Source organism: Mus caroli, chromosome 5 (assembly GCF_900094665.2).
Source record: "Mus caroli chromosome 5, CAROLI_EIJ_v1.1, whole genome shotgun sequence".
Classification (NCBI taxonomy): Eukaryota; Metazoa; Chordata; class Mammalia; order Rodentia; family Muridae; genus Mus; species Mus caroli.
Window position 1 is genome coordinate 109,012,764 of NC_034574.1, and position 26,466 is coordinate 109,039,229.

The 26,466-nt window shown below is 46.0% G+C and overlaps 1 protein-coding gene across 1 annotated transcript in view; it reads right to left on the minus strand.

Annotated features, from left to right (window-relative positions):
- Window positions 1–25,513, minus strand: part of Tmem233 (transmembrane protein 233) — a 45,705-nt gene extending 20,192 nt beyond the window's left edge. Inside the window, exon 1 of the mRNA XM_021161757.2 lies at window positions 25,168–25,513. Coding sequence (XP_021017416.1) covers window positions 25,168–25,431 — 264 coding nt within the window. The 5' untranslated portion in view covers window positions 25,432–25,513. The remainder of the gene's footprint in view (window positions 1–25,167) is intronic.
- Between the last annotated feature and the right edge of the window lie 953 nt (window positions 25,514–26,466).

A 26,466-nucleotide genomic window follows, 5' to 3' on the forward strand; every position in this document is an offset into this window, starting at 1 on the left:
CCTCCAGATAAGGGTCACTGGTGAGCCTTCCAATTCTGGATTGTAGTTCATTCCAAATATAGTCAAGTTGACAACCAAGAATAGCCACTACACCATCTTTTTACAGAGACAGGGTCTCTCACTGGCCCGGTGCTAACCATGTAGGCCAGGCTAGTTGGCTGGAGAATTCCAGGGATTCTCTTCTTTGCCTCCCTGTTCACTGTTTCTACACTGATTCTTAGGGAGCCTGGACATAGCATGGAATTTCCCTTTAAGCTACAGATTTCCTCATTTTACAAATGGCTCACTCTTCCCCCTACCTGAGCCCCAAGCCTGAAAAGTGTTGACAAGCCACTCTACGCTAAACGGTCACTTGAGTCTCGTCCATCACAAAACGTGTTAAAAGAGAAGCCTTTAGTGTCCCCCTACCCCAGTGTTTTATTTCCCTCTGGGACACCAATGTACCTTTACCAGAGTACAGAATAAATGCGTTTCCATCACGGTTGTCACCACATGCAGGTCGTGGTCAGGTGCCGTGAACTTGTAAACAGCACACACCCTTCTACAGAAATGTAGGCCAAGGCATCTCTCTGGTGGTAACCTAATGCCGTCATGATCACTGTATAGAGTCACTCTGAGCCTCTTCATGCCTGCCTTCCACAAGAAGACAGGATCCACATATCCAGGGAAGGGAGTTGGTCAGGAACCAGAAGTATTGAGGACCATTTCTATGCTTAGCCAGAAGAAGACTGCAGCAGGGAACAGCAAACCCATCATGCCCTGCAGCAGCCACTCTTGGCTTCCTGTCGGTGGGACATCTCAAGAGACACTAGAATAATGCTATCAGTGTTGGTAGCTGCATCTCAATGCTAGTGGATCTGGTGTCTAGGAATTCCTGACATTTGGTAGCGCATGGTACATCTACCACTCTTTCTTTCCTAAGCCAGGAAAACATGAAGGTCCTTTCCCTCTGCTCTTCAGAGGAGAACTCTTGCTACAACTCATGTGGTGCCTGGATGGTGTAGCATCCTCTATGTGGTTGCTGCCATAGAAACCAGAAGTGAAGCTCTCCAAAGCTGTTTTGTACATTACCCTTTATCGGTTAATTCTAACATTGGCTGAACCTTAGACTTGCTTAGGGGGAGTGTAGTGTGCTTTAAGATATGCCCATGTTCAAGTCTTTAAGGCTATTTAAATCAGGATGTTTAGGGATGGGTGCCAAGGATTTTTGCTTTTTTGCTTTCTTGAGACACAATCCAGGCTAACCTTGAACTCGTGATCTTTCTGCCTCCTGCCACCAGGGTGCTGGGATGACAGGCATGTGCCATCATACTTAGATGTTCAATATGTGTTTTGGAAGTTTCTGAAGTCATTTTGAGGAGTGGTAGATTGACAACCACTGTCTTAGATGGGAATTCATTCATTCATTCATTCATTCACTCACTCATCCAATAACTTTTACCTAAACATCCCCTTGACCGCTCTGGTCCTCATGTAGTTTAGGTTCTGGAGGGGGACAGAGAATAAACAAATAAGTGTGCTGAAAAATGAGAGGATTATAGGATATTATTAAGTCAGGAGAAATGGAGGGAAAAGGAGCTCCAACAGGCAGGGATGTGGACGGACTCAGGCAGGTAGAGAGCTGGAGGGAGGGAGGTCCTGGCTGTAAGGAGAGCCAGGGCAGAGGTGGGGAAGAGCTGTCAGAGGCTGCTTGGGAAACTCAATATGGCTGAAATGTTGGGAGAGAGAAGGAGGCATGTTCACAGTAGTAATACTGCTATAATAACTGTGTATGCTTAGTATTGTGCCAGGCACCGTGGGAGGCACTTAGTGGGGGTAAAAACCAATTTTAACCCACTGTGCCCATCAGAAAGCCAAGGCTCAGAGATGCAAGTAACATGACTTGTGGACGGGGCTTCAAACTTAAGCAAAAGGCACTCCATTGACCAAGCCTTCACCGCAGCTACTGCAGCCAACCTGCCGGAGCCTAAGGGGAATGAATCGACGTACATACCTGACTTGATTCTAACTCAAGACAGTGTTGTCTGCTGGTTAAGGAAAGAAGGAGCAGGGCCTTCTAGGCTGCGCCTCTAATCTTACCATGTCATCAGTTTGTCCGTTCTCTTGTCCTTCACTGCTGTGAAGTTTCTAAACTCGCCCTCAAACAATCCCCCTCCACCACCACCACCACACAACACAAAATATGGAAAGACATGAAGAGGTCGTTTGTGCTTTAGCTGCCTGGTGATGCTGGCTTTAGTGAACCGATTCATGCAAGGTGCTCAGGACAGAGTCTCAGGGCTAGTGGAATGGCTTCAGCTCTCCCACCATTACTGCACTGGTTGACGAAGATGGAAACAGACACCTATGAGTAGGAGTGGGGGTAGTGGGGGAAGGGAGGAGAGGAGGGAGGGGTACTGGGGGAAGGGGAACTTGGGGGGAGGGGGAGGAGGGAGGGGAAGAGGAGGAATGGGGAGGAGGAAGGGCTAGTGAGGGAAGGGGGAGGGAGAGGGGAGGGAGTGGGAGGAGGAAGGGGAAGGAGGGAGGGGGAGAGGACAGAGAGGGCTGTGACCAGATGCAAAGTAAATAAATGAATAAATTAATGAAAAATAAAAAGAAAACTATATGCATATACATATACATATATACACATATAGATATAGTGTGTGTGTGTGTGTGTGTGTGTGTGTATTTGTGAGTATATATATTTGTAAGCGTAAGCGGGCAGGCACATACGGAGATGTGTATGTGGAATTCCAAGGATGTTGGTTCTCACCCACCATCATGTCTTTGAGACAGGGTTTCTTGTTCTCTGCTGTTTATGCTGGCAGCCGGCATGCCTCTGTCTCTCTGTGCTGTGGGAATGCTGGGATGGCACACAGAAGTGTGCTATTGCATCCAGCTTTATGTGCGTTCTCGGAATCTGAATTCAGGTCCTCACGTCCTGCCTGGCGAGCACTTATCCACTGAGCCGTGTCTCCGCAGCTCCAATTATACTTTTAAATAAGATTTGTTTTTATTTTCTGTGCATGAGTGCTTACATGCGCGTTGGCATGTGTACCACGTACGTATCTTATACTCAAAGAGAGCGCCAGATGTCTGTGAACTGGGAGTTACAGACTACATGCTGTGAGCCCATGATGTGGGAGCTGAGAACCAAACCCACAACTTTTTTGTGGGGGTGGGGTGGGGGTTGAGACAGGGTTTCTCTGTATAGCCCTGGCTGGTCCTGGAACTCACTCTGGCCTCGAACTCAGAAATCTGCCTGTTTCTGCCTGCCAAGTGCTGGGATTAAAGGCATGTGCCACCATGGCCACAACTTCCACAAGAGCAGCAAGTGCTCTTGACTGCTGAGCTGTCTCTCCAGCCCCTCCAAGCACACTTTCATGTCCCACATCCCCAGTGTGACTGTGCAGTGGCTTTTCTGGAGAACACCTGCTATCTGATAACGCTAAGCCTGTGAGCACGAAGAGCAGAGACTCGAACCCAGGGCTTTGGGCCAGACAGATGCTCCTGCTGAGCAGTATCCACCTTTTCATAGCTTTTTGTTGCTTGTTTTCTACTGTGAGACACCGTCTCACTAGGTTGTCCGGGCTGGCTTTGAACTTGCCATCTTCCTGTGTCAATTCCCGGAGTAGCTGAGATTAGGAGCCTATGCCACCAGTCCTAGCTTGGAACTCACATTTTAAATATGTATTACTTATATATAATTATGGGCTTAACTCTGATGTTTTTATACATACTCATAATGCCTTTCAATTGTATTCCTTTTTCCCTGTTATATTTTCTTGTCTCCCTAACACTTCTGCTAATTACTCACCTCTTTCTAACTACCCTCTCTTTGCTTCTGCTTTTCTGTTGTGTGTGTGTATGTGTGTGCATTTGTGTGTGTGCATACATGTGTATATGTATGCACATATGTGTGTACATGTGTGCCTGTGTGTATTTGTGTGTGTGTGCATGCATGTGCATGCTTGTGTGTGTAACCTGAGCTTCATCAGATTGTTTATAGGAGCACAGATGGTTTGCATATGGGGACATGGGTGCCTTACCAGTGGCTATACTACTGAAGACAACATCTCTCCCTCTCTATCCACTGTTAACTGTGAGTTAATCCTCAGGAAGGGGTGGGGTCCCATGCATCTCTCCCACGTCTGTCACACTGTGTTGATTGGCTCAGCTCTGCACAGTTAAATTCTAGGATTGTGACTCTCGGCAGCTGTGAGTTTAAGAGCTCAGAGATCCTGCTATGCCTGGAAGTCAGCTCTGCATGCTTCTCCTCGCCCACTTCCTCTGGTTCTTCATTCTCTCTGCCCTTCCCCACTCTCTGTGTCCTGATCCTTGGAGGGGTTGTGTAGTCGTCCCACTGATGGCTGGATGCTTGCAATAATGTATTTTCAATACTTTGACCAATTATGGAGACTCCCCGACTCTTCAAGGCTGTCCCCTGCCCCACATGTGCCCCTCCAGCTTCTTTAAAAACCCATTCCTTTCTATGTGTATAAGTGTTTTGCCTACATGTATGTTATGTGTGTGCCTGGTGCTCAGGGAGGCCATAAGAGGGCATTAGATCCCTGGAACTGATCTTACATATGGTTGTATGCCTCTGCCTCCCGAGTGCTGGGATTAAAGACTTGTACCCACCATTCCTGGCTCCTTCCTAGTCTCTTGTGGAGCCTTTCTCCTGTCTAACTACACTCACCTCTCCTGCATTCTGCTGTAAGGCTAATTCCTCGGCTGGGGACCCTCTTCTATCTCCACGTCTCAGTCTTCTGATATTCGTTCACAGATTCATTTCCTCAGGCTACCCTGCCTCAAGTAGGACTCCTAGCCCCAGGCTAACTCAACCCTGGATTCTGTCTGTCATTTACCTGTTGCCTTTGACTTCTGAGTACCTTGTTCCTGCTAGATGGCTATGAGTGCCAAGGGGCACTGACACACCTTGCCATAATTGTCAAGAGCCTGGCAGAGGGTCTGACAGAGCCTTCCCTTTCATACATATTTCTAGTAAAAAAAAAAATTCAGATAGCCAGTTTTCACTTTCCGGTCTACTGACACGCTGTGTTGGGAAATGAGCTAATGACGCTGTTGATCGCATGCTCCTCCTGTCTGGTCAGCTGATGGTTATAGGTGGGAGTCCTTGTTGGACCCCACAGATGAGACTCTATGGCCGTGGTTCTGAAGTGTTGAATTACATCAGTTTGTTCACTCTTTGGTCTTCTACACTAGGGCTGAGTCAGACCGATCCTACTGCCTAGGGCCAGGGGACCTTGGTAAGATGGGACCATCTGAGGAAATAGCCAGGCAGAATGAGACCTGAAGAATGGGCTCAGGAGAATCAAGGATGAAGGAGGAAGATGGAGGGAGGGAAAGGAGGAGGAGGAGGTAGGCACTGATGATCAGGCTATCTGTCTGCTTTGTGTGACTGTGCATGAGAGTCCTACAGATAGGTCTTCATTTGCATGCTAGGCTTCTTAAAGATGGGAGCTATTTGTCTCTGCTGTGGCTCTGTTTGCTTGTTTATTATCCATTTATTTATGTACTTATTGGGTGGGACTTGAACTCATGACCCCATACACATACAGTGAATGCTTTACCACTGAACTACAGACCTAGCCCTGTTAATGATTTGGGAATTGGAGACTCCTCTCTGAGACCAAAGAAAGGCTAGAGACTGCATAGAAACTACAGCTATAACTTACCACTGGCCTGGAGGCCCAGATTTTGTTTCTAACAGTGAAGGGTACTGTACTATGGAGACTGAACAGACAGGGGGGGGGGGGTTGTGTGTGTGTGTGCTGAGCTAGCCTTCCTGAGTCAGGACCTGTTCTTGAGCAGTCTGTGAAAGTTCTCTGCTATTGAACTGTATCCTAAGCCCTTGGAGTTTGGGTCATTTTAAAGGATCTGTTTGTCTGTCTATCTATCTATCTATCTATCTATCTATCTATCTATCTATCTATCTAGCATATGTGTACCTGCATGAGTTTATGTGCATCACACATGTGCAGGTGCCTTCAGAGGCCAGAGGGGGTCAGATCCCGGGAACTGGAGTTAGGGGTTGTTGTGAGCCACCTGATGTGAGTGCTGAAAACTGAATTTGGATCCTCTGTAAGAGCAACAAAGCATTCTTAACTGTTTCTCTAGTCCACTCTCTTGGTTTTTATTTTTATTCTTTTTTTTTTTTTTTTGGTTTTTTGAGACAGGTTTCTCTGTATAGCCCTGGCTGTCCTGGAACTCACTTTGTAGACCAGGCTGGCCTCGAACTCAGAAATCCGCCTGCCTCTGCCTCCCGAGTGCTGGGATTAAAGGCGTGCGCCACCACGCCCGGCTCTATTTTTATTCTTGATACAGGGTTTCAGGTTGCATCTCAGATGGCCTTGAACTTGTTTTGTAGCCCAGGATTAACCTGAACTCATACTCCCTGTGCCTCCAGGTCCCCAGAGCTGGAATTATGAATGTATATAATCACCACACTTGAGAAATTATTAGTTTTTTGTTGTTGTTATTGCTGGCTCTGGGGTCAGACTGCATTCCTGGACCACAAAAGGCAAGTGCTGTACATCTGAGCCACACCCCAGAGCTTTACTCTCAGAATTCTGAGTAAGTTGTCTAACTTCTCTGTGCATTCTTCATGTATGTGCCCACTTCATGGTTTCCAGTATATTCCATGAACGCCTTCCCTGAAAGCTCTCGATGTCTCTTCTGCCAGCGGCATTCAACCAATAGCAACTATGTTCTACTTCTAGCCACCAGAGTACTGGTCTACCGGGACATTCCCTAGACCACAAAGACATTACAAGCCATGTTCTCTGTTCATTCATTCAAAACTTATTAAGCCACAGCCACACACTAACCAGTGCAGTAGGTGCTGGGGACACTAGCTAGGGATGAATAAGGCAGATGATGTCCCTGCCTCCCAAGAGTTGAACCATACATTATCACTGAGATACAACACTTGAAAACAGTAGCAGGGTACAATGGCATGTGCCTGTAGTCCCAGCTATTCTGGAGATTGAGGTAGGAGGATTTCTTAATTCAAGGAGTTCAAGATAAGCCTGAGTAAAACGCCAAGAACAAATTTCAAATAGCCACAATAAAGAGGCAGACATTTCCAGCGTGAGAATTGCTCAGAAGGAAATAAGGCAGGGCCTTGAAGGAATTAAGACAGAGCCCTGCACTAGGGAAGGATTCACAGGTTGCTTGATCTTCTTAAGCCTGAGTTATTGTTCATTTTCTCTGAAACGCAGACTCCTCCTCACCCAACACCACAGAGTTGGTGTTTGCGTATGTGTAAGTGAATTATACTAAGCCCCACTTGATGACGATGTTAGACATCAGTTATTTGGATCTCTGAGATGGTAGTGGCTGAGCTCAAAGGAGAGGAAGATCAGGTAAGCACGGCGAGTTTCCTCCCTCATCAGATGGGGAAAGGCACCTGCAGCATGGGTCGGCTGTGAGGCTGTGATAAGGAGTCAGAAAGAGCCGGGCTCTGTCTCATTTGATACTGGAAATGCACAGGAAGGTTGGTATCAACACACTCAGGAAATCCAGGCTTGGGGGAGCTAGGATAAGGGGCTGCACTGGGATCCAGAGTCTAGCGCTGTGTTCAAAGCCTCAAGTGATATGATGTCTGTCTTAGAGTCTGTCCTCAGTCCAATGTTTCTGTTAGGAACCAAGAGAGGAAGGAGGGAGGGAAGGAAGGAGGGGGAAGTAACTGAAGGAAGGAAGGAGGAAGTATATAAACAAAACAGCAAGAGGAACGCTTTCACTTAAACTTCTCAGTGATTAACCAAGGACCACAAAACACAGAGAGAAGAAATATCAGATCGCCTATAAGATGGGAGGGGGGATGATACATTTGCTAATAATATGTGCTTAAAACCAGCATATATAAAGAGCTCTAGTTACTAAAGAACAAAAAAAAAATAACCCAGATTAAAAGTGGACTGAAGATCTGAATAGACATCTCTTCAAAGAAGACAAAGGCTAATGAAAAAGGAAAACAAAAAAAAAAAAAAGGAAGCAAGAAGATGCTCAAGATGGTGGGTCATGAGCAAAAGCCCGGGCAGACACCACTGACACCCAGTAGGATAGGCTGAAGAAGACAGGCAGTGAGAAAGACTGTAGAGAGAAACTGGAGCCTCACTAAGGATGGGTGGGAAGATGAAGTGGTACAGCTGCTTTGCAAAAGTGGTCGGTCAGATCCTTGGAAGGTTAAAGCACCACGCAGCTCAACAATGATGCTTGTAGGTATACCCCCAAGCAGCCTGAAATATGTGCTCACACAGGGCTTATGTTCGAAGGTTCCCTAACAGCATTATCTGTTAGAGCATTGTGTTGGTTCCTCATGTATCCCTGCGATGTGCACCTGACAGAAGGAGGCAGGATTTCTTTTGGCTCATGGTGTAAAGGGTATGGTCCAACATGCTGAGGAAGGTACGGTGGCCAGGGTTTTCTGCTAATGGCTACTGCAGTTCAGCTTGTCACATCTTAGTTGATCAGGAAACAGAGAGCTATCCGGAAGTGGGGCTGGACTACAATCAAAAGAGTCCATTTCTGGACACCAAACCTCCCATCCCAAAGGTCTCACAACCTCTCTGAGGGGTGCCACTAGGTAGGAAGTAGGTGTTCATACACACGCTGGTGGAGGACATTTTAGATCGAAACCACTGAGCGGATTACATCCAAATGTCCATCAAGAAATGGCAGAGGAAACACTCTCTGGTCCAGGATGTTGTTTAGCCTTTAAAAGACAACATAAGTGGACCTTGAAAAACAGCAATCAAAGTGACTAGCCAGATGAGAGAGATCAGGAGTGTAAGGTTCCATTTTAAGGGATTATCCAGAATAGATACAATGTATCAGGAGAGAGAGCATGTTGGTTTCGTCTGGTGGGGTTAGGGAGTGAGTAGTAACAGACCTGGGATCTTTTCCTTCTCTTCCACGTTTTATTTTATGTTTCTATTCTTTGAGAATCTCATCATGTATCTGTGAATACAACTCTTCTCAGACTCCCCCTCTAACCTCGCGTCCTCCATGTTCTCCCTTATGACCCCTGGGTCCAAGTACTGTGCCTATATACACAGCGTGTCAAGCCATTCACTGAGGTGTAGGCAACCTAAGAGAGACATTGAAGAAAACAGGTTCTCATGCCCTCAGTGCCAATAGCTCTCAGGTGTGGGTAGGGCCTTGTGACCCCCTCCTCCTCCCTGCTCACACTCCAAGCCTGGTCTTGAACTTGTAGCAAACCTCTTATCTCAGACCTCCAAGTGCACTGTGTGATTTTACAGGCATGTACCACCATGACTGGCTAAGAGAATGGGATTTCTATGCTGCTGCAAATTTTGAGATTTTCTGTATTCATATTTTATTTTATTTTCCTCTGTCCCTGTCTCTCTCTTCTACACAAAGACTCACTCTATAGTCCAGGATGGTCTTAAACTCAGGATCCTCCTGCCTCCGCCTCCCTAGTGCTGGGTTAGGGCTGAGCCACATACCTGTCTGGGCAAAGGTTTCTTTGCAGAACACAGACATTCACTGACATCAGTGGTGATGGTTTTTCAGCTAAGCCCACCTCACTGTGTGTTATCAAATGGTAGAAGGAAAAATGGCCAGTGCCAGAAGGGTGGCTTCCCCCAGGGATTGATTAGTGGCTTCCAGAAAAGTTGGTAGTGCCTGTTAGTAGACAGTAGCAGGGCTCAGAAACAGTCTGTGGGCACAATAGCTACTGAAAGTGCTCATTGTAAGCTGCAGCCATACCAGCATCAGCAGATCAGCAGGTTAGACTTTTGTGGGAGCCTCTGAGAAACACCCCCTTTCTAGTTTCCTTCTGTTGCTGTGTCAAACACCATGACAAAAAGGCAACTTAGGCAGAGAAAGGATTTGTCTCTTTACAGTTTACAGCTTACAGTGTATGGTCTATCATCAAGGGAAGTCAAGGCAGGAAGCCGAAGCAGACACCACTGAGGAATATTGCTTGTTAACTTGGTCTATACAGTCTAGGACTGCCTTTCTAGGAAATGGTGCCACCCACACTGGGCCCTCCTGCATTAATTAACAATCAAGACAATGCCCCACAGACATGCTCATGGGCCAATCTGATCCAGATAATCCCTCAGTGGGGACTCCCTTCTCTGGGGACTCTAAGATGACAGCTACACTGACAGTTAAAGCAAACAAGGACACCACCTAAGAAGATAGGAGCTTTACAGGGAGCTGGGTTGGCAGTGAAAGACAAGACCCATCCAAATGCAGCTATTGTCGGTTAACAGAAGCCCCATTTACATCGCAGCTCATTAACACACAGGATAACCAGCACCCGGACAAAAATAGACCCTGCTTCCACAGTGAGCAAACTAGCCCAGAGGAACTCGTCCAGTTCGGAAAGAGGGGCGAAGAAAGAGCAAATTGTGAACTGGTGCTGGATATGTGAGCAGGTTGTACTTAAATCAGACGTACACATAACACCCCTTCCTCAGCTCTGTAGGTTCTTCCCCAAGAGTGGGCAGAAGGATCGTGAGAGCCAGAGGTGACTGGCACCTTCAAGGAAATGGTTTTCTACATGCAAAGGGCACCTGTACATAGGAACTCACAGTGATTCCAACAGCAAGCACAAAGCCTGTGCAAGCTCAAGTCAGACACAATCCCAGCTGGATAGTGGTGGGCATGAAATCCCACCTCTAGGAGGAGGAGCTGTTGGCACTTGATAGCTGCGGGGAGAGGGGGGTCAGTTTTCTTTAATGTGACCTGTGGGAGGGGGACCGCACTCCTGAGCAAGTCCTGTTCTCAAGAGCAGTTGGGCAACACAAATTGGACTTAGTGGGTTTAGAAGAGGAGGAGGAGGAAGAGGAGGAAGAAGAATATGAAGAAGAGGAGGAAGCAAAAGGAAAAAGGAAGAGAAGGAGGAGGAGGAAGGAGAGGAGGAAGAGGAAGGGGAAAAAGAGGAGGAAGAAGGGGAAGGGGAAGAGGAAGAAGGAAGAGGAAGAAGAGGAGGAGGAAGAGGAAGGGAAAGAGGAAGAGGAGGAGGAGACAATGATAATCACTAGGATGGGTAGGATGAATCTGGGAGGAGATGGGGACGGGATTGAATAGGATTAATATACATTATATTAAGTTATCAAAGAGTTAATGAAAATATTATTAAAACCTTTTCATACTTGTAAGAAGGAGACCAAAAAGATTCATTAAGCAGTTCCTATGCCAAGTACTGCACTTCCAAGTTTATTGATCCGTGCTATAATTCACTGATAATGCTGGCTGAATCTCTAGCCATACCGTAGCTTTTCAGTATGAAACTATAAAATTATAAAATTCAATTTTCATCCCTTAGCAGCGTTTTCTCTATACAGAGCTGACACGTGTCCTAAATTTGCTTTGAATATTCAAAGCATTTGTGTGTCTGTGTGGTGTTTGTACATGTACGTGTGTTCACATGTATGGGTGCATGCGTGCATGCAGGAATGCAGGCTCACACATGTTCATGTATGTGGAGACTCGAAGGTGACATCAGATGTCGTCCTGGACCATTTTCTGTTTTCGCTGAGGCAGGATTTCTCAGTTGAATCCAGAGCTCACTGATGAGCTAGTGTAGTTAGCCAGCTTGCTGGAGAGAATCTCCTGAGGGCTGGGAATGGAGGTGGGCACTGTGCTTGCCTAGTTTCTGTGTGGGTTCTGAGAATCTAAACTCTGTGGCCTGTCTTTATGCTTACTCAGCAAATGCTGTATCTGTGGCACCATTGCCCCAGTCAAGGGTTAGTTAATACTTTCTATTGGCTATTTTCAATATACCAATATTTTGACCTTTAAAACACCCTATATTTAGTTAGTGTCTTAGTCAGGGTTTCTATTCCTGCACAAACATCATGACCAAGAAGCAAGTTGGGGAGGAAAGGGTTTATTCGGCTTACACTTCCATGCTGATGCTCATCACCAAGGAAGTCAGGACTGGAACTCAAACAGGTCAGAAAACAGGAGCTGATGCAGAGGCCATGGAGGGATGTTACTTACTGGCTTGCCTCCCCTGGCTTGCTCAGTCTGCTCTCTTATAGAACCCAAGACTACCAGCCCAGAGATGGCACCACCCACAAGGGGCCTTTCCCCCTTGATCACTAATTGAGAAAATGCCTTACAGCTGGATCTCATGGAGGCATTTCCTCAACTGAAGCTCCTTTCTCTGTGATAACTCCAGCTGTGTCACAAAACTAGCCAGTACAGTTAGTTAATTAATTAATGAAGTGTGTGTGGTGGGTGAGGTTCATCATGTCACATCCTGTGTACAAGCATCACTTGGGTATTGGTTCTCTCCTTCCACCAAAGAGGTAGCAAGTGATGGAGCTCAGACTGCCTGTCTTGGCTGCAAGTGTGATATCCTCTGATTCCATGAGTTGCAGCACTGAAGTCTTAATAGTGTAGTACGTTCTCTTTTGTTTACACCGACTCTCCTCTTTTCCAAAGGCACTGGCACCCTTCCCCTTTATTTGCCATCCCTATGGCAGAGGAGGAGTGGGGTTTTCTCTTGGCAGCTGTCTATCTTCCTGTTTCCTCCTGCCTTCTCTCTGCTCCCCCTCCCACCCCCCCATGTATCATCTCAGCACACCTGTAGAGTTACATTAACACCCGGTCACACCCTGAGTCCTTTGGACCTGATGCAAGAACTTTGTGTAGATCAGCATTTTAGACTCCAAACTCCCAGACAGCTGACTTCCACCAAAACAGTTTGATGCGTGCGGGCACTTAGCAGATATTCTCAGTAACAATGCCTGGATTTTCAGATCATTTGGGGGTTTCTCTTTTAGATTTTTGCTTGCTCCAGGGTTTCTTCACCGGAAAGTATTCCTGGGAACTCTTGAGACTGGGCTTCCAGAGGGCAGGGTGTATTTCCTCTCATTATAGAAGGCCACTCATGATCATCTGTCTCCTTCTTAGGCTCTTGGTCCATAAATATCTTCAAGGGCAGATGAGAATAGTCCTTTTGCCCATCATTAAAGCCAAACGTCAGGGAGGAACTCATCCAGGGTTGATGGAGAGTAAAATAGATGATGCTCTGGTATTGACAAGGCAAGTCTATTAAAAGAGGCAGCTTTCAGGGCCAGGTTCCTATCAAAGGGCTGTGGGTGCAAGACCTGTTACAATGTTTCAAGTGACTGAGTGGAGAGCAAGGACAGTTGTTTTGGTTTTGCCCCCTAGTGTCACTTTACTGAGTCTGTTTAACAGAGAGCAACTTTCATGCATATGAAGTGGAATGACATGGCTAGGAGAAAACGCTTCGCAAAGCAAAACACTGTACATTGTAAAACAGCACCAATAACGAGGGCCATGCCAATAGCAAGATGGCAGACTGCCCAAAGAACAGTACTTAGATCAACAGTGACCCAGACTTTTCAAAGAACAGATAGTCTTGTAAAAAGGAGCTTTAGAGACTTTGCTCTCAGTTCATATAGGGTGTGTGATATAAAGAGCAAAGGAAATGGGAAGATGGGCTCCTCACTGAGCATGGGGAGAGCGGGGAGAGGGCACAGAGGAGACGATTTTCCAACTGGGCCCTGAAAGAGCTGTACCACACATGATCTAAGGGTCCACAGATGACTGGAGTCTGAGAAGCATTTTTTAATGGTGTGACTCTGCCCTGACTCTCTCTTGTTGAGTGTTTAGAAGCATCCTCCAGCATCACCATCAGAGGAGTAAGTTAGAAATGGATTGTTTGTAAACAAACAGCTATCCCCACCTTAGCCATGACTTGTTTAGTGTCTTATTTTGCCCAACATCTTAACAGTGTTTAATACCTTTGGAAGGAAGTCCCAGTCTTCCTTCTTTTCCTTCTAATATGTGTATTTACATAGGTATATAAACATTGGTCCCATAACAGAATGCACTTTTATGTTTTACTAACCCAACTTCAACAACCACCCATTAGTGGCCAATCACATGTATAAATCTATATTTCATATAAACATATATTACATTATAGTGGGTGTATATCCATGTCCATGCATTTTATGTCTTAGCATTTCATCAGTAAATCCAAACAGGACTTAAAAACATGTGTTCTTTAGTAGAGACACATGGATCGCCATCTTGAAATAACATGTGTTCTATACCTCTGATGATCTCAGACCAAAAGGACTGACAGTAACTTAACTCTGGGTTTCTGTGTACAAATGTGCAAATGTTCACTGATCTTCTCCCATATAGTGATCAAACTTTGGAAACAATGAGGCAGGAGCTACTTGGGCAATGGACAGTGCTATATAAATTCGCTGTGTGTTCAGAGGAAAGCTCTCGAAGGATGGCAGACTTTAAGCAAGGTCTTTATCCTCCAGAACCATCTATGTGTTCCTCAGATCTTCAGACTTCAGACACAGAAATGAATGGGAATGAAGTCACGCTGTTTATGATCTTATTTATTTATTTATTTATTTTGGTATTTGTTTCATTTTGAGAAAGGGTCTCATTATATAGGCCTGGCTGTCCTAGAACTCATTGTGCAGGTCAGGCTGGCCTTGAACTCACAGAGATCTTCCTGCCTTTGTCTCCCTAGTGCTGGTAGTGAAGGATTAAAGGTGTATGCTGTCATGCCTGGCAGATGTCCATAGTGTGTGTATGTGTGTGTGTGTGTGTGTGTGTGTGTTTGAGACAGGGTCTCTCTACATACCTCTGGCTGTCCTGGGAGTCATTATGTAGACCAGACAACCTAACTGCCATTCACCTGAAATGCAGGTGTGATGGATAAGCAGAGCCTGGTTTGGTAGATCCTGGGCCAAATGGAAAGAACACACGGTTCCCTTTGTCTTTTCTTTCTGGGGGTATTTATTTTCTTTCTGACCACAAATCTTGTCATCTGAGAGGGTGTGGTCATGTTCAGGGCAGGTCTGTGGCTTCCTGCAAATGGCTTTGGTCCAAGCGTCCATTATGAATGGTGTCTTCTGTTGGTTTATACAGCCAATTGTCCTGATTCCAGTAGTAGTTCTCTTTGCTTCTTTTCTACATTGGATACTTTTCCTGGATTCCATGTATAGTAGTTATTTCCACATTGCTTTGACCACAGTGCCTGTTAGAAATGCCTCAAGGGAGAAGAGATCTATTTTGGCCCAGTCTCTTAGAGGCTCAGTCTGTCGTGTGTGGTTGGAAAGTGAAGCTCTGTTCATGGCGGTGGGGTATAGAGTGGGGGTCATTCATACCATGGCAGACCAGGAGGCAGAGAAGGGTGTACAGGAGCCAGGGAACCCTACAATCTGTGAAGGCCCATGCCCAGTGACCTACTGCCACAGGATAGCCTTGCCCTCAGAAAGTACCACTTCCTTCCTAAAGTTCACCATCAGCTAGGGAACAAAGGCTCACACTGTGTGTGTGTGTGTGTGGGGGGAGACAGGTCAAACTCAGAGCAGAGCGATGTATTTTCTCTCCTCTTTATTCATTTTCTTTGAGGAGACTGAGGTCACCTTGCCGTGATTTCCTGAGACAAGGTGTATGGCAGGCAGTAATTTTTTGATATCTTAAATGTCTGCAAATGTCTTTATTCTCTTTCTACAATAATTATTTTGATAACCCTGGAATGAAGTTGGGGATAGTTCTCCTCTAGGTTCTTAGGTCATTCATTTCATTATTGTGTTGTTATTATTAGCTTCATTATTATGCTTTCTGCAAGATTGGTAGGAATTCTGAAGTCCTTGTGAATCCTCAAGTGGCTTATTTCTTCTCTTTGGTGGTTTGCAGGAAAGTAGAGGAATCTTACCCTTAAGTATTCGTGATTACAACAGATGCACAACTGGGAACATCTTATTTTATCATTTTATTGTACCGAGGGATGCTTTTAACCTGAAAGTTCATGTGTTCAGTCCTGGAAATCTTTCCTACATTATTTATTTGATCACATCTTCTCTTGTAGTTTCTTTCTTTTTTTTTTTTCCGAAACTTTCATGGACTGCTAGATTTCTGGGGGGATTATTCTCATATTTTAACATCTCATCTTGATTTTGGGGGGGGGTTGTATTTCCTTCCTCTGTTTTTTTTTCTTCATTGTGGCAAAACATAGGTAGTTATAAAACCACTTAAACCCCTTTAAAGTACACAGTTCAGGGGCACTGGCCACCTCTGCATTGATGAGGGTGTCAGTCACCAGTGTCTATCAAGATTTTCAGACTGCTATCAACTTTCAGGATGGAATCTCTGCACTGTTAAACAGCCCTCCATTTCTCCTCCCTAACTCCCAGTGGCTCCTGTTCTATTCCCTGCCTGTATGACTCTGACTGCAAAGGTCCTTTCTATAATGGAGTCAGACAATATTTACAAATGTGTTTCTTGGTGATTGATTTCTTTTACTTAGTGTAACACCTGCAAGGTGTATCCATGCTGTCACTTGTTACAATGTTTTCTTACTTAAAGACTGAAACATTCTACCAAAAGACAGGCTAGTTGCTTCTAAATCTTTCATTCTTTTGCTTTTTTTTTATATATATATATCTTGTCCTTGTGGTTTTAAAATATCCGGTTTTACTATCTTTTAAATATGCCCCCATATTTGAAAATTCTTTTTATCTATTATTACGTATGTGTGCATATATGTGGAGGTCAGGCGACAGCTTTTGGGAGTCAGTTCTCTTCCATAGTTGACAACTGGACTCAGGTCTCGGAGGCTTGTTCCATAAATCCTTTACCTACTCAGCCCTCTTGCTCCTGACACCCTCATAATTTTTGATTACCGGTAACTCTGCTTCTGTGAATCTTCTGGTTTCTTCAAGTTGTTCTTGTGTGGACACAACACAGTTTCTTAGCTCTCGGTGATAAGATGTTAACCACATGCCTTTGACATTTCCTTCTGCTTCTTGAATTATTATTTTTTTCTTTATATTCTACTCAATTCAGAAAAGTCCCTTGGGTGTTCTCCTATTTGAAAGCAAGGCACTGAGAAGCTGCTTGGTAATTCTGGCCCTGAGGATGAAACTTATCAATGTCGGGGCAGCGCTGGCATGACTGGATGTGGTGGCTGTCATTTCCCTATTATGGTAACCATTTATTGTTACCATGGTACCATGTTATCAATCCTGGTAGTATCCAGGGTTGACCAAGGAGACAGAACCATTGGGAAGACCTGTAAGGACGTTTCTAGATCAGTTTAATTGAGAGGTATAGAGAGAATTTTGGAATTTTGGCTCCTTTAAAAACACAGAAATAGTAGAAGAATGTGTTTTTGTTTTAATCGCAGGTGTGGAGATGTGGGGTTGCCTTGCTGCATCTGACCATGATTTGCCTTGTGATCTAGCAGAGGCATGGTTTTGCCAGATTCTATCAAGATTCCATGATTGTGTGACATTTGGGATTCTGGGAACTTTTTGGAGGGTATATAAATGCTAGAACCCCAAATAGGCAGGGTGTCTTGTTGGTCATTTTCGGGGAGGGAGAGCTGGTTGCAGTTTGGTAGTATTTGTGCTCAAAGAAGAAACAAGAAGAAAGAAATTAGATTCAGGGATCTCTCTCTCTCTTCTCACTCGCTCCCTCCCTCCCTCCCTCTCACTGTGTGTGTGTGTGTTTATCTTTCTCTTTTCTCTCCTTCTTTCTCTCCTATCTAGTGTTAGGAGGTGAAACTGGGGATAAACGGTGGGAAGAAGAACACACGAAGTAGCAAAGACCAGTTACAGAGCGGGGAAGACTAACCCTAACAGAGAGCAGCATTTCCTCGTGGTCTGAGGTTCGAGACTGCATAAAAAAGAAGTGAGCCAAAGGTCGGGCTTATTGCCCTTTGCTTCCTGATTGTGGCTACAGTAAGATCTTCCATCTTAGTTTCTCCTCCTTGAGGGATGTGTCCTCCAACTGTGGGCCAAGATAAGCCCCTCTTTCCTTAGATTACGCTCATAAGGTATTGGTTATAGTCACTAAGATCAGCACATAACACAATTCCTATAGGCACTTTAGATTTTTAACCTGGGGAGACATTCTCCTGTCTCCTGCCTGGTTGCCCAAGTAAGGGATCAGTGAAGTGGGGGCAAGACCTTCTGTTCAACACTGCGAGTTCCCATTGATCTCAGTGTGACGTGGCTCCCTGACTCCACACTCTGCTCTGACTTGTGTCTGGACATGTTCTGTTTTATCCCACAGGAGAGCAAATCCTTTTTCTGACAGTTACTGAGCACATAGCTGCCTAACATCATAGGAGCGGTAGGTGATTCCTAGGTATTCTGGCTCCCTCTCCTTCTTAGAAGATTTACCTTTTTTTGGTTTTGTTTTGTTTTTTGTTTTTTTCGAGACAGAGTGTATAGCTCTGGCTGTCCTGGAACTCACTTTGTAGACCAGGCTAGGCTCGAACTCAGAAATTCTCCTGCCTCTGCCTCCCGAGTGCTGGCATTAAAGGCGCCACCATGCCCGGCTCATTACTTATGTTTTTATGTGAATGAACATTTTGCCTGCATGTATATGTATGTGTGTACGTGTGTGTGAGGCCAAAGGAGCTGTCAGATGATCTGGAGCTGGATTTGTGGGGAGTTGTGAGCTGCCACGTGGCTTCTGGGACTTGTTACTGCCCTCTACAAAAGCAACCGCGGAGTCACCTTTCCAGGTCCCTATTGACTTCTTAAACTTTCAAAGAGTCCTCCTCCCTCTCTTCAGCCCTACCATTAAAAAAAAAAATTACCTTCAAAGGTAATCTATTCATTGGCACTTCTAATTCCCGAATCTTAAAAGAGTTTTTGTAGGAAATTTTGACTTTTTTTCTCTTTGGCCACTCTATAGGATTTAGATCTGACGGCTGCAGCTACAGAACTCTCTCTGTGTGTCTCTTCCTGCACCCTCACTGCCCTTGGGCATTTGAAGTGGGTTCAGATCAGAAGAAGAAAAACAAGAATGTTCATCATTCCGCACGGAGATGAAGTCTTCCTCTCTTATGAGTGTATGTTCACTTTAACATTTACCTTTATGCAAGAAATACTTATTCAGGAGGCACGTCACTGCTGTTATTAATATCAGATTGGCTGGTCACAAAGCAAAACAGGGAAATTTCCACTAGGAAAAGTAATGACTTGTGCCTTCTGGTCCTATAAACACCATCATCACCATCACCCCCAACACCTCCTCTTCCACCACCACCACCACCACCACCACCACCATCATTATCACCACCACCATCATTATCACCACCACCATCACCATCCTGACCGACACCATCACTATAGCCATTATGATCACCAGCATCACGAACAGCACGGTACTCATTCTGCTTGCGTTCTAGGTAGCGAACAGAAACTTTTAAATGCTTATCTTTTAATCTCCACAAGTACACTTGGCTAAGTGCCACCCCAGCCTCCATTTCACAGGGTTAAAAAAAAAAACAAAAAAACCCAAGCTCCAGAAAGGTGGAGACACTTATATGGAATCACAGATGGCAAGCTGCACAATTTGGACCTCACCAGAGTCTGCAGACAGGCTCTGAAGGTGTGAGGGAGGGGTTCTGGTGAAAGAAGCTTGTAAGCCCCCCAGTCAGAAGACACGGACTGTTCTGCATCCATGAGTGCAGTGACCATTTAGATCAGTTGTTGAACTTACTGCATCAGGATGTCAGGAAGGATGGAGGCTTAGTGTGCGCACACCTGCAGTCTTCTGAGCCAGGCACCAAATTCCAGTTATAACACTGATGGGTGGTGCACCCTCCCAATTTGCTGGCTATCTCACAACTCACCAGGGGTCTCATTACTTCCTGATCTACAGGCACACACACACACACACACACACACACACACACACACACACACACAGAGAGAGAGAGAGAGAGAGAGAGAGAGAGAGAGAGAGAGAGAGACACCTAGCTGGTCTTCCTGAGTGAAAATACAGGAAGTCCCTGGTGCCTGGAGAAAATCCCCCATAGAAATATTAGCTGACTTGGCAAACATTCTTCCTCCGGGTTGGAGGACTAGGCTGAGGAAGCATGGGGCTCCTTCCCGCTGCGATCAATGGACATAAAATGGAGGCTGTTGGGTAAAACCTGAAAACCAGCCTGCGCTCTGTTTGCCAAGCTGTGTGCCCTGGTGCAGGACTGTCCCTGCACTGAGGAAGTCGCTGTATTCAAGTTCATGTGGAAATGCAGTGTAGGTTAGCAGTGACTCCTTCTAGAGGGGAGTTCTGGTGAGTAGTGATTTTTTTCTCAATCGAAACATTCCCTCTTTGTGGGAGGAGGGAGACTTGGAGCTTTTCAGTGATACACCTACCTTTGAGTCATCTCTACTCCTGTAAGTCCTCCCCTTACTCCTGTAAGTCCTCCCCTTACTCCTGTAAGTCCTCCCCTTACTCCTGTAAGTCCTCCCCTTACTCCTGTAAGTCCTCCCCCTTACTCCTGTAAGCAACTCTTCCCTTACTCCTGTAAGTAACCTCAAATAAATTCACTGATTCACTAAGCTAGAATTACCTCTTTTGTCTGTCATGGGTGCCCTGTCTGGGAAGAGCAGATATATTTATTTTTTATTTTTTGTTTTTTCGAGACAGGATTTCTCTGTGTAGCTCTGGCTGTCCTGGAACTCACTTTGTAGACCAGGCTGGCCTCGAACTCATAAATCCGCCTGCTTCTGACTTCCAAGTGCTGAGAGATTAAAGGCGTGGACCACCACCACCCAGCCAGATATTTGTTCTTGTCACCCTATGAAAAGTCACACAGTACAAAAGCCTCCAAGTTGAATACAGGTTACATAGCCTTTTTTCATTGGCCTAAGAATTTTCATGCTCCCTCCACAGGCAATGCTAAGCCCTTCCACATCCTGGTCATTGCCCCATGACTTAACTGGGGGGTATTGCATCATTATCCCAGGACTCCCTGGTTCCACATGGGTGTTAGCTTGAATGCTTTTCTGTAGTTTTTAACGCAGTTTTCTTCTCAAGCATCTACTCCAACTTGCAGTTCTATGTTATAGAACTCTCCTCAGGTGTAGCTTTATAACACAGGCACCAGTTGTTTTGAGATGGCTCACTTTTTAAATTAACCATTTTGGGAACTGGTTGTGATTTTCAGCATTATAGGTGTGTTTATATCAACTTTCCTTATCGGGCACATTATTTATTAGAATGTGACCCAGTTATCACTGGTGGTCAACTTGACACACAGAGTCATTTGAGGGAGTCTCAGCTGCAGAACTACCCAGATCCACTTGGCCTGTGGGTGTGTCTGTGGGGAACTGTCTTGTTATTTGATGTAGGAGGGCCCAGCCTTTGGGTGTCATCATCCCTAGGCAGGGCTTAGGCTGTGTTGGAAAGCTTGCTTTGAACATGAGCCACTGAGAGTCACTAAGCAACAACCCTCCCTGGGTCCTGCCTTTGGGTTCCTACCTTGAGTTTCTGCCTTGACTCCACTCAATGATAGATTGTGACCTGGAAATCAAAGCCAAATAAATCCTTTTTGACCAGGGTGTTTTATCTCACTGACAGAGATGAAGCTGTGTTGGACTTGACCGTGCTGTGTTTTGGAGAAGGACTGTTATAAGCTGAGCTAAGCCTCTTCTTCCTGTGTTGCCTTTGGTTAGAATGTTTTATCACATAACAGAAAGCAAGCAAGTAGGACGCTATTGGTGCTTGGGATATGTCATTTCATGGGGAGCATTTAAGCATTGCTGGGGATTTGTATTTAGGTTCTTTTTTTTCAACACCAATAGATCCCCAAATCACCACGGCCCTTATAGCTGCTCCCCAATAGTCCCAAATGTCTTTATGGGGACTGTGTAACGCCCAGCTGAGACCCCCCCCAGACCTATTGCTGAATTGTCATAAACTTATAGATGAATGAGGTTGGAACACAGCCAGGTCAGGACATCACAAGACACCCTAAACCTTGTGTATCCGGAGCAGAACTGGACAATGAATCTTATGGTTTGAATACGGAGTCTCATGGAATCCCATGTTCAAATTCAGTTCCCATTATGAGCTATCAGGAGGCTGCGCTTTTAGAAGGTGACCAGGGTGTTACCTTCATGAGTGGATGAATCCAACCATAGGATCAAAGACTGATGTGTTACTGAGGATACCTGAGATTGGGTCTGCTCAGAAAGCCAGTCTGTCTGGGGCTTCTTTACTCTCTGTACTCTCATGAAGTCATGCCAGCCAGAAGGCATGACATTACTAGATATGTACCTTTAACCTTTGAATAAATGAAATTCCCCTGTCTCTTTTCAACAACTAACTTACTCGGGACTCTCACGGTTCCCTTGCAGTTCTTCCTATCCACCCTTTGGAATCATTGTCTCAAAATGTATCAAGCCTGCTTTTACACCTCTTGAATGAGAAACGACTTTCAGTAGGGGAGCATCAGCAAGTGTTTAGGAGGCGCTGTTTACAATTTTGGCTTCTATTGTTTCCGAATTCTGCCTGTTTCCATAGGTGACATACCCTGTCTCCAGATACCAAGTCTGCCCATCTGTATAACACACACACCAGGTACAATGGCACGGACCTGTAAACTGAGTGACTCAAGAGGCAGAGGCCGGAGGGTTGTAAGTTCAAAACTAGCGTGGGCTATAAAGGGAAACTCTGCCTCAAAACACAGTACAGCTACCCACGAACTCCGAGCCCCCAAACAAACAAACGAGACCCACAAAACGGAGCTGGCAAGATGGCTCAGTGGGTAAAGCTATTGCTGAATAAACCTGAAAATTCGAGTTCAATCCCCAGAACCCATGTAAAGGTGGACGGAGGGAAGTAACTCCACATCGTTGTCCTCTGACCTCTACATACAAACCGGGGTAGGAGCTCTTCCCATTGCATGCACCCACACAAACAAATACTAAGACTAAAATTAAGTCAAAACCCCAAACCGAAGTAAACAACAGTAAGGCACTCCAACATCCCTTCCCTGCTCTTCAGATGACCAACGAAAGCTTTTAATAACAAACCAAACCAAAACAAACCAACCAATCAAACCAACCAACCAACCAAACAAAAAACCATGCTAAACTTTCCCAAAGCTTTCTGTGTCTGACAGTCAGATGGGGGTCAGGCTATAAAACCACCAAGAAAAGTTTGGGGAGTGAGGGGATTAGGTGGAGGAACTTCTACCAGAAGCCCCCTCCCCCAGGACACCCTAGGCTGTGTCACCACCAGTTGGAGTGGTGACTGATTTGGTACCAGTGAGATGGAAAGCAATCAGGACTGCTTTTTCCTAAGTCGCACTCACTGGCTGGGGAAGGGCAAACTAGCTTGCTTCATGGATAAATGGGGATGGAATGTAGGTACTGGTGCCAGCTTGTGACTCTGCTGCTGGGAGAGCCTGGCAGCCCACGACTCCTCTAGTCTCTCTGAAGATAAAAACAAACCCGAGATCAGATACTTGGAGAGGAAGGAAGTGCCGAAGCCTGCTGGTCAGTCTTACAGAAACTTCAGCTTCCAGGGCTTTGAAACAAGAGCAACCTGGACAGGTGAAGTCATTACTCCTTCCTTCATGCATGCACTCATTTCATAATATTTCCTAAGATTATCCAGGCTTCTAAGATTATCCGATTCTCTTGTGGCTGCTTCTGCAGCACCCAGTAATAAACACAGCAAATATCTCTGTCCTCATAGAGTCTGTTGTCTGTGTAATGAGGGGACAAAGATAACAGAATGTATTAAAAAGTAAAAAGAGGTGGCTCAGCCAGCAAAGACACCTGATGTGCAAGCCTGGTGACCCAAGATCCACCAGAAACTTGCAGAAAGGTGAAAGATGATAGAGTTGTCCTCTGACCTCCCCTCCTGTGCTGTTGGTGTGCCCCCAAATAAAAACTTAAAAAGTCTTTGAAGTACATTGTACTGAAAGCAACAGGGAAGGGTGCCTACAGCTTGGGAAAGGCTTTGGTTTTAAACTTTTAAACAGGTCTGATGAAATGACATTTGAACAAAGAAATTTATTATTACTTATTATCATTACTATTATTACTGTTACTACGATGCTGGCCATCATTCTTGGCACATCACAGTTATCTCATTAATACTTAAAATCTCCCAGAAATATAGCCACAATTCCCATTTTCCAAAGAAAACTGAGGTTCAGAGATCTGCACTGATTTCTAGACACCACAGGGCTCAAAAGTGGTAGGACTGGAATTTGAGCCAAGGGTTGCGCGCTTGCATGCTGGTATAGATAGCCAGGTTTGGGGAAGGGTGGTGAATGGGTGTAAACAGAATCTCTGCTGCTGTACTCAGGAGAGGTTTTACCAGTAGGCGGGGTGTACCTGCAGGCTTTGGAATCTTAGCCCATTGGAAGGAGACCTGTCTTTGGTGGGAGGTGCATTAGTTAGCTGCAGGAGAGGTGGGCCTTGGGGGAGGAAGCACACGACTTCTGCAACTGCTGCTGGGGTTGTCCCAGGGCAGTGTCTTGTGTGAATTTCACCCTGCCACCATGGCAAGACCAGCTGCTCCAGTCAATAAGGGTAGGTCTGGTTCCTGGGAACATCGAAGAGGGCGTCAGAGCAGAGTCCCAGGGCTCCATAGAGGAATCCCCCCCCCCCCATGCACTGGCTGGAGACCCTGGGGTAGGACCGAGTGGTAGAAAGGGGGATCGTGGGAAAGTTGGACTAGATCCGTGTGCAGCAAAGTGGGGACAGATTAGGACAAACCGAGAGAAAGAGCAAGCAGGCTTTTTTCCCTTTTATAAGAAGCACGGGATACAATCAAGAAAGTCCTAGGGAGGTGTCCTGCGTGATAGCTTGCGCAGAGCTGGAAAACGGGTGTCAGAGAGAGCCAAGGTAGGGGGCGCTGGGTGTACCAAGAAACAGGAAGGAACTTTGACCCTAGGGAAAGAAAACATGCTGTGTGGGGGTGTGGAGGGGTGGGCAGCTCAGGGAGGAGCTGTGGGAATCTCCAAGAGTGACGGAGGCAGTGCCCAACGCACTACAGAGAAGAACTTGCAAACATAGAGGCAGCTTTAGGCACTGGAGGGCAGGGGCACCCAGTGTGGCCATTTGTGGGATACAACTGGACACAGAGCCTGCAGGCTCAGAGCATGGGGGTGTAGTGTGACTTGCCAGGGCTAGCGCGTTGAGGTCCTGGGTAAGCAATGGGACTAAGAGAAGCCGCAAAGTCCAGTGAACTTGGAGTGGGAGCGTCCGGAGCAAAGAAGCACAAAGTTGGTCTGGGGAAGGCTTGGGTGCAGCTGAGCACTGATGGGTCCTGGGCAAGAAGCATGGGCGATGAGAGGAAGAGCCTCCCCCGCATCTCTCCTTTGCAGCTGCTTTTGGTCCCAACCCAACTCACCATGATGGAGAAGACCAAAGCCACGATGTTGACCGGGTACGCTGGGCAGAAACACGAGATAATGGTGAGCCATAGATAGTTACTGGGGGCAGGCATGTCCTCCTCGGTCTTGTCATCTTCTGTGTAGGCTTCCGGGCTGCTGCTGTCCAAAGCTCCCTTCGAGTCTGAGCGGGAAGCATACTGAGACATGGGCGAAGTCGGTGACACCGGGAGGGATGAGGAGCGCACGGTTCGCGCAGCCTGGGGCTCTGGCTGTCGACTCATGGCTTGCAGAGGCTCTGAAAAGCTTTCTGCTCCGGGCTCAAGGGAGATGAGACTTCACTACTCCTGCGTAGGTCAGTCCTCTGCCTGCACGCGGCTGGGCTCAGGGACTTAGGCCAAGAGGCGGGGAGCCTCTCCACAAGAGGGAGGGAGGGAGAAAGCAAGTGGGGGAGGAGGAGGAGGGAGCCTGTTACCCGGGGAGGCAGAGGAACAGCTGAATCGCTGTGATCCCTCACACCTAGAGACCCTTCTGGGGATGCATGGACCAACTCTGAAAAGTTTATAAGAAAGGGCGCAGGTAAGGAGGGAGCAAGACTTTTTAAGTTTTCAATGGGCTTCAAAGGACCATATCACCAAATCATTAGAAGGAATGAGATTCCCTCTATCCAGCTGTTAAAACACTTTATATACACTTCTTTCACTTCCCAGGAGAAGCAGGAGACTGAAATCTCTCTACTTCATGGCCCACGAGAAGACTCTCAGGTAGTTTTGGCTGGTGCGAGCATCCTGGACAGACAGATGGGATAAAAAGAGAGAGGGGGATTCACTTTGGCCCTGGGGCAAAGAAAGCAGTTATTGTTGGGATGTAAACTATTCCTAACAAATCAAAACAGAGATTCTCTGCCCAGATGGAGCTTGGTTACAGGAAAGAAAGTCCCCATCACTTTACCCAGTTTCTACATTTGTCCTGCTCCATGCCTCCCCTGGACGTTGCAAGGAGAGCACATTAAATCAAATCTATGCGCTCAATAAATGTTACCCGTTTTCAGGATTCTGGTTTCTTAGAATAGGAGTGATTATGCCACATCTCAGACCCAGGATTCATTGCTACAGATATTTCACCTGAAATCCAGATATAGGGCCATAAAGTAATAATAATAACAACCGGAACACACCCGGTTTCCAAAGCAATTACATCAGCATCCTCAAAGGTATTAATCATCGTGGTGGCTTTCTCAGAATGTGAGCAGCTTATCTGTCTAGAATGCTCTTGCTTATAGCATGGTGGCATGGGGGTCATACCTATTTGGTTGTACT